Source organism: Kogia breviceps, chromosome 18 (assembly GCF_026419965.1).
Source record: "Kogia breviceps isolate mKogBre1 chromosome 18, mKogBre1 haplotype 1, whole genome shotgun sequence".
Taxonomy (NCBI): Eukaryota; Metazoa; Chordata; class Mammalia; order Artiodactyla; family Physeteridae; genus Kogia; species Kogia breviceps.
This window is the reverse complement of record NC_081327.1, coordinates 22,628,293-22,637,035: the sequence shown is the minus strand read 5'-3', so window position 1 is coordinate 22,637,035 and position 8,743 is coordinate 22,628,293. Positions and strand designations below refer to the sequence as shown.

The following is an 8,743-nucleotide window of genomic DNA, read 5'->3' as shown; positions in this document are numbered from 1 at the left end:
ATCTGGGAAAGGCTAGGGAAATGAATGAAATCCCTTGTATAGGCAGCTCCCCTTTCCCCACTGGCCTCAGGGCTGCTTCTCTGGCTCTCCCTGCCTGCCTGCCCTCCCATGCCCCTGTGAAGAAGCTGCTAGTTCCTGTTTCACTCCCACTAGAAAATCAAGGTCCGTTTTCATTTGAACAACATTCTAAAGAATCCGTGAAGTTTTCCCACCTCAAGCAATAAAAAGCAGCCCAGGGTCCTTGGAGTTGACACCTAAGAAGAAATGGAAACTGAAAAGCTGTGACTTAGGAACATAAGAATGAACATAAGAGTGAAGATATACAATTAGTGATGTCCACTTGATATTTAGATTTAAACTACAAAGCAAATTAAACACAGTCACCATTTTGGACATATATTTTATTGTTCAGAAATTTCCACCAGAGCTTATCATGAAGTACCTTTGTCAGGAGATGCCTACGAGAATCCAGGATGGAAAACGGACAGGCAGGCCTGTCAGCTCTTCCTGCAAATCCATGCAAACATGGGGACAACCAGTCCGGACTCAAAGTGCAAGGTGATGGACCCACAAGGTATAGCCCATCATCCCCACATGCAGATCTAGATGAACAGCAGAAAACTCTACAAGTGCGGATTTAAAGTGCGACCCCAAATGACAAACAACTTACTCTGGTGGTGCCCAAACAAGACATCAGAATCTGCAGAAACTCAAATCTATCATGATCAGCGCTCCTACCTGAATGAAGTTAACCTCCTAAACCAGCTGACCTTATTAAGTTTTTACTCATTTATTTTAAAACCAAACCAAGTGTATATGACATCTTTTTAAAAAAATCATGTAAACATTGCAAAGTTTTTAGGGGTTATTTATAATCTGAAGAGATTTATAAAAAAAACTACTGGACTTGTTAAAACTACAAATACTAACCCTATCCCACCCCCCATGAAAAAAGCAATTGTTACAAAAATATAAAAAATATACTAGCTTCTACTATTTAACCTTTCCACCAGAAATCTCACAACTCTGGGACACATCCTGGCTTTTATACCATCAACAAGCACAAGTGCAATTTTCTCAAATTTTTAAGGAAGAAAAAGTCCCCAAACATTCCCTTTGTTATTTGAGATTGTGGCTACTTTCTTTATAGGGACTGTAATGCTAGTGGGTAAGGACAGTTTGAAGTTTCCTATTGCATCCCCTGCATGGACGCGGCATGGGAATTATAGCACGGGAGGCTGCTTTCAAAGCTCACTCCTTTAGCCTTTTCAGATTTCTCTCCAGTCCCTTCAATTCCACTTTGGGACTTGCTGGATCCCCAGACTCCTGAGCTGGCCTTGGCTTCCCTAACCGCCCACCAGGGAAGGCCCACAGTAGGAGAAGAGGGCAGCCTGCTGCCACCCGTAGTGACCACTTTCTGGGAGCACGGGTTGGGCCCTGCACCCAGGTTTGCTCATACCAGGGAAACTGTGCACTTGGTGGATGATCCCCCAACTCCCCCCCACCCCTCCACCGCCCTGAGAGATGACTGATGCTACAGGACAGTCTGCAGAGTCTGGGAGGGGAGCCAGAAGCAGATGTGGAGGCAAAACACTTTGCATATAAGGTAAAATACTTCTATAAACTTTGAATCGGATCACATGTACACAGCAGCCACGCTACCAGGCACTTTGACCAATTAAGAGCTAGGAAATGGACCAACTTCTGCTTGAAACAACTCAACAAACACTATGGGAAGGGGGTGTGGTTTAACTGTCTTCATGTCCTTAAGGATACCCCTCCCTCACTAGGACATTTTCAGTGTTTCCTTGCCCTACTATCACCTAAAGGCTCACTCAAGCCCTTGGGTGAGACTGCTTGTTTGTTGGGTAACAGTGGGATGGATCCACACACCACCAGGCAGAATCCCTCTACGTGACTGGGATATTGCTGGGCTGACCCCTGTGCCCCTGGAGTCCAGGGAGACCCCTGGACGGGCGTCCCAGCCTAAGCGTGCCCAAGAGAACCCTTCACCCAAAGCCCTCGTGTATGCAGAGTCCTCACTACCTGCTGTGTGCTCCCATTTGGAGGCCCGGTTCAAATCGGAGCCTGGCTCGCACCCACTCCTTCCCTGCAGGACCCTCTGACCTTGGCCACAGCCCCCGGTTCCCGCCACCACCTAGTCTGGCATGCGGTCCAGCCCCATGCACTGCTGCCCTTACCATTCTTGTCTGAAAGCAGGCTGCCTGCCTCCAGGTTAGAAGGGTGGGCCCTCTCTGAGCCTCCAGTGGACTCTAGGCTCTCCTGTTTGAAGGACTAGATATTCACACCGCTATGGGTTTTATTTCACAGATCATGGTGGTGAGTTTGGGACTTCCAGTCCTCATCACGGTTAAGTTATACATTTCCTGACACCTTGTTTCTCCAGATCTGAAACAGCTTACCCAACACACCCTGGTTGTTTCAACCCCAAAAGACTTTTCCAAAAGCAACAACAACAGATTCAGAGAACACCACCACATACGCTGAGCAAGTCCCCTCTACTTTGGCTGCATCAAAAAACAGGGTTTCTGAGACAACCCCAATTCACATTTGCTCAGAAGAGAGGTGCTCTCGACATCAAGGCACAAAGAAAGAAGTCTCCTGGGGCAAAATGACGATGAAAGCGACCAGTGGCCTTCGTAAGGCCTGAGGCGGAGTCGCTGGGGGTGGGGGGGCGAATCCAGTCTGGGCTGGGTGGGCATCAGGAGGAAGGCTGAGGGCCAGGTCTCCCTCTGGGGCCTGAGGAGTCCTCACGCGTACTTCTCCAGGAACTTTATGTGAAAGTCCTTCACCTTCTGTAGAACCGTCTTTAGTTTCTCCACCGGAGGAAGAATGGTCATTCTGTCAGGAAAGAGAACAGCGTCAGTCGGAGATGAGTGGCTCTGGAAAAGGGGAGAGAAGTGAACGTGGCAGGTCACTCCTCCACCTGCAGCTGCAGAGACCAGGAGGTGCAGGCAAGTTGCGTGGGGAGGGACAGGCCTGTCTTGTCCACTGCGATCCACTTTCTCCCACCATTCACACATTTTTTTACCCAACTCATATATGTGAACAAAAGCAGTAAGCTGGGGGCAGCATCTCAGCTCACTAACACATCCACCCATAATCACAAAAGGTCTGCCCAACACTCTGACAGGTGCATAGAACTTTCTCGAGTGCACGACTCTTGGTATTTCCTATGGCTACAGAGCGAGATTCCACTCCTGCTAGACAGGCCTTTTACATCTCCACCATCAGCCTCAGTGAGAACCTCCAGTCATAACTTTCCTCCATAGGAATTCCCACATTGCCATGGTAACTAACTCCTCCTTCCAATACTGTCAGCCTGCTTCCCAGCCTTAAGGGCAGCCCTCGAGAAGTAACCACTTCTTGAATGAGCCATGAATTGCCAAGGTGAACCCAACAAGGGTGGAAAGGTCATCCACACCACCCACACGTTTGTCCACTGCAGGGGGGTGGGGGGCCCTACCCACGACCTTCACTGCCTCAAGACTTAGCCTCAGGTGCTAAGCCCATGACATTTCTTATTTTAGCATCTGCTGCAGGAAACATCTGAGAGTGCCATGCATGAAGAGAGTGCTGTTTGGAACAGAGCTGGCCTCAGCGGAAGACCTGGCTGAGCTGCTCCGGCTCGCCCAGCAGAGTCGCATGCCTGTGAAAGGAGGCACAGCAATTCCACCATGTGTCAGAGGCAACATCTCAGCAGGCTTCTGGTGCAGCGGACAAGCTATTGAGCTCCTGGATGCTGTATGATACCATCACAGAGTTGAAAAGGGACAGGGGAAGGAAAAGAAAACACAGCACGGGAACACTGCAGACGGCATGTGATAGATGGGGGCAGTGGAAGGGAGACAGAGCAGTCAAGGAGGTGACCTTGGCGTCACCCAGTCTTCCTTAGGCCCTGGCGCAGGGGCTCAGCTATCTCTGCAGCAGGACGGAACGGGAGTGGGATGGGGGGACAGGGGCTCCACACATCCCAGTCTCTGTAGGTACCGGGATGTTAAGAAGCCCAAGTTTCTCAAGACAAACCCGGGACCAGCCCGCCGGTGCAGAGGAAGTGGTACCTGAAGTGGTAGGTGCCCTCCCTCTGCCCAAAGCCGCTGCCAGGCACGACACAGATGCCCGTCTCCTCCAGAAGCTTCATGCAGTAGAACATGTCGGGGGCCATCTGATGGGCCTGTGGGAGTGGGACAGAACTTGGGATTCATTCCTGGTTTCGCACTGTACAAACATTACAATCTCAAAGCCAAATACACTTGAGAAGGCAAGTTTTTCCCCGCAGCAGGGCCCTTCTGCCCTCCCTTCCTGTGAGAACCAAGGCAGGATGCTGGGTGCTGCAGGAAGCTGGGGCCGGGAACAAAGTACCCAAAGGCCACTTTGGGACAGCCATGGGCTGCGGGGCTTCTGCTCTCCAGTGGGGAGTGCCAGCCTGTTGCCTGTGTACCCCAACCCCACGGAGCAGCTCCCCAAGCATTGGCCGTGTCCTCCTATGCGCCAAGACAGGGCCCTGAGGTCTCTGCCCAGGGGGCCTTAAGGAACAAGTCTCCCAGGGGCCCTACTATTGGTGCTTCTCACACTTTGGTTTGCACAACCAGGCCACCTGTTAAATATGTTCTCAGGCTCCAACACCAGAAATTCTGATTCAATCGGCCGAGGGGTGGGGCCAGATTTTGAATGTTTAACAAGGTATTGAGGAGGTAAGGGGGTGTGAGGACACTTTCAGAGATACGGCTCTGGCCCTTGATCCCCAAACCAGGGTCTGTGGCACCGCCTGAGAACTTACTAGAATCTTGGGCCCCTCCAAAGACTTCTTGAACCAGTATCGGCATTTTTAATAGGACCCCAGGTGATCCATGTACACACTCAAGTTTGAGAAGCGCTGCTCCAGGGTACTGTGGCCAGGTGGAAGAGACTGCTCTTCCAGATGCTTCCCCAGCATCTGTTCAGTTTTAAATGCATCACATCACACTTGGGCACCTGCCTTCAGCGCACCACTCACCTGGGGCCGGCCTCACACCTGCCGCATCAATGCAGCATGCTGCAGGGCTGGGTCTCTGAGAGCCCATCATCTTTACGCATTAAGTACCATCTGACCAACGGATACACAAAGTTCAGAGCCTCTAGGGCCAACACTTTAGCTCCCCATGGCAAGAAGCAGTCCCATGTGAACCCAGTGAGAGAGCCAGCCCTGACCTGGCACCCCTGACCTGAGCTGCCTCCATGGCTTTGGCAGGGATGAAGATTCGAGGAAAGGCGTACATGGCCCCCTGCAAGGGGTTGCAGTGAATTCCTGGGACTTGGTTAAACAGGTCTTCTGTCAGCTTAGCTTTTTTGGCCAGATTACCCAAGACGGACTCTTTCTCCTGATGAGACAGAGAAAGCACAGGAGTTAGCATCTCTGGACATCATGGCTCCAGACCCTGGAAACTATCCCTTCAAACTGGGGCATTGGGGCAGATTGGTGAAGGTGAGCTTGCATGTGCATAAGCACAGCAAATGGGGGAGGTGGGCAAAACACATGTCCCTCTGCAGGAACTTCTTCCACAGACGCTCAGCGCATGAGGCTGCCATGTGCACTGGGGCAGGAGCACACGGGCCACAGGTAGGTCCTAGGTAGCCTGTGTCATGGGTTCTACTCTTGTACCAGGATGTCATTCCTGAAAATGAGAAAAACAAGTCCCTGTCCATTGGTGTGAGTGAACTTGGGCCTGGATGGAACACCCTAGAACATGCTTCTAGGAGACAGCCCCACCACTTCATTTTGGGGAGCCACCCTTCCCCCAATCCATGTGGTGTGTTTGGGGCACGTGATCCAGGCAAAGCACATCAGTGACAGGCTCAGAGCTGGACCTGTGTCCAAAGCTGGAGCAAGCAGACCAGCACTTCTGCAAGTACTACTGGAATGTGTGGGTGAAGAGCTGTGGCCTGCGGATGAACGGATCAGCAAAACGTAGCATGTACACACAGTGGAATGTCACTCAGCCTTAAACAGGAGGCACAGTCCGACACACGCCACAACAGGGATAAACCCTGCAGACATCATGCTAATTGAAATAAAGTCACAAGAAGACAAATGCTGTGTATGAGGTACCTAGAGGAGTTATATTCACAGAGAGTAGAATAGAGGTTACCAGGGGCTGGCGGGGAGGGGGAAATGAGGAGTTATTGTTTAATGGGTACAGAGCTTCAGTTTGGGATGATGAAAAGTTTCTGGAGATGGATGGTCGTAATGGTTGCACAACAATTTGAGTGTACTTTATGCATTAAACTGTTCAGTTAAAAATGATCAAAATGGTAAATTGCACGTTCTGTGTATCTTACCACAATTTTAAAAAAAGGTTGTGAATCTAGAACAGCTGGGAAATAACTTCTTGGTTATATGACCAATAAATTCCATTTTTGTTTAAACTACTTAGAGTTGGGTTTTTGTCACTTGCAGTTAAAAAGGTTTGACTGCATCACTTCAAGCTGCAAGGACAGCCTGCAGCTGTGTCTTAAGCCACAGGCAGGCCTGTGGCCTGGAATCAATGCCATGCTCATCCATTTCCCCCTTTTAGATTAGTAACAGAATCATTCCCCTCCCACTCCCACCCAGGGTGTTCTCAGGACACAAGGCCATTCCCTCTGGGTGCCTGCCCATCTGTGGTGCTCACAGGCGAGAAAGAGGAAGGGGTGCCCCCCCCACACACACATGCAACAGTCCTCCCACTTCAAATACAGCCCAGCTGCATCCTGAGACTTAACCTCGTTGGGGTGAGTCAGGCGCCACGTGGAACCACGAGCACGCCCGGGAGGCCATCTAGACAGAGGCTGGCCATTGAGACAATACATGGTGAACACTGGCCGCAGCAGTGATGCAGACAGGCCATGGGACAAGCTGACTCACCCTGCTGAACTGCTCGAAGGATTCCTCTCCTGGCACCGGGGGGTTCACAACGATGTCCATGGCAGCCTGCCCAGACACTGGCGGGCACAGACGCACCGAGAGCAGCTTTACCAGCTGGCCCTTGATCTCAGGGTGCAGGTTGATCACCTCCATGTAGCCTCCTCTGTAGCCACACCTAAAAGGTTGAAGACAGGGAGAGGACCCACCAGTCACAGAGACCTCTACTAAGTGCATCCAGCTGGCCAGAATCTTCTGTAAACATCCCCATGCCCAACACGGAGTTTCCAGGTGTGGCCGAGTTCTTGCCAGTGGAGAGTGAATGGGAGTGATATGTGTAAATTCCACATCACTTCCTTAAAAGCATGCTCTCTCCTTCCTCTCTCCTTTTCCCCACTTCCTGAGAAATGTACACGCCAGAGCAGCAGCCTCAGTGTCATATGTTGAGAAGACAGAGCCAGCCCACCAGCCCATCTCTGAATGACCTCATGGGGCAGAGCCAGTCCTGGACTCCCCCTGCCTTCGGGCTGTTATCACAAAGACACACTTCCATCTTGTTTGAGCCACTGTATTTTGGGGCCTTTTGGTTAGAGCAGCTTAGCCTGACTCTTAACTTATACGCTAGCCCTGCTCCAAAGGGGCATGTGATTCAGGCCAGGCACCCCCTGCACAGGTTCAAGGGGTGGGCGTGTGAGCAGTAGCCTGAGGACTTTGCTAGAATTTTCTGATGCCTGAAAACAAAGCCAACCTAAAGGAAAGCAAAGCAGGGAATTTCCTGGCGGTCTAGTGGTTAGGACTTGGCACTTTCACGGCCGAGGGCTGGGGTTCAATTCCTGGTAGGGGAACTAAGACCCCACAAACCACGCAATATGGCCAAAAAAAAAAAAAGGAAAGCAGAGCTGAGAAGGAAAACAAGATGGGCTTCCCTGGTGGCGCAGTGGTTGAGAGTCTGCCTGCCGATGCAGGGGACACGGGTTCGTGCCCCGGTCCAGGAAGATCCCACATGCCGCGGAGTGGCTGGGCCCGTGAGCCATGGCCACTGAGCCTGTGCTCCGCAACGGGAGAGGCCGCAGCGGTGAGAGGCCCGTGTACCGCAAAACAAACAAACAAAAAAACCAACAAGACAAGGTCAGAAAGCAGAAACAGATCTGGTGACACTTTTAAGCCCCCTGATTCAACTTTACTCCTTGACTTTTTTTTTTTTTTTTTGCAGTACGCGGGCCTCTCACTGCTGCAGCCTCTCCCGTTGCGGAGCACAGGCTCAGTGGCCATGGCTCACGGGCCCAGCCGCTCCGCGGCATGTGGGATCTTCCCGGACCGGGGCACGAACCCGTGTCCCCTGCATCGGCAGGTTGACTCTCAACCACTGCGTCACCAGGGAAGCCCCTTGACTTTTAAGATTTTATTTATTTTTTATTTTTTTTTGGCTGCTTTGGGTGTTCGTTGCTGTGTGCTGGCTTTCTCTAGCTGCGGTGAGCAGGGGCTACTCTTCGTTGCGGTGCATGGGCCTCTCATTGCGGTGGCTTCTCTTGTTGTGGAGCACGGCTCTAGGCATGCGGGCTTCGGTAGTTGTGGCTCGTGGGCTCTAGAGCGCAGGCTCAGTAGCTGTGGCGCACGGGCTTAGTTGCTCCGCGGCATGTGGGATCTTCCCAGACCAGGGCTCAAACCCGTGTCCCCTGCATTGGCAGGCGGCTTCTTAACTACTGCACCACCAAGGAAGTCCACTCCTTGACTTTTTACTGATATAGATTTAAAATGTTTTAAGATTTATTTATTTATTTATTTTACTTTATTTTTGGCTCCATCAGGTCTTAGTTGCGGCACATGGGATCTTCACTGAGG

General features: G+C 51.3%; 1 protein-coding gene across 1 annotated transcript in view; it reads right to left on the bottom strand.

The window, feature by feature from the left end:
- Positions 1-383: 383 nt before the first annotated feature.
- Positions 384-8,743, bottom strand: part of GPT2 (glutamic--pyruvic transaminase 2) — a 34,862-nt gene continuing 26,502 nt past the window's right edge. Inside the window, exons 9-12 of the mRNA XM_059045666.2 lie at positions 6,905-7,079; positions 5,226-5,381; positions 4,083-4,195; positions 384-2,862 (exon numbers count right to left, since the gene is read on the bottom strand). Of these exons, the coding sequence (XP_058901649.1) occupies positions 2,772-2,862; positions 4,083-4,195; positions 5,226-5,381; positions 6,905-7,079 (535 nt within the window). The 3' untranslated portion in view covers positions 384-2,771. The remainder of the gene's footprint in view (positions 2,863-4,082; positions 4,196-5,225; positions 5,382-6,904; positions 7,080-8,743) is intronic.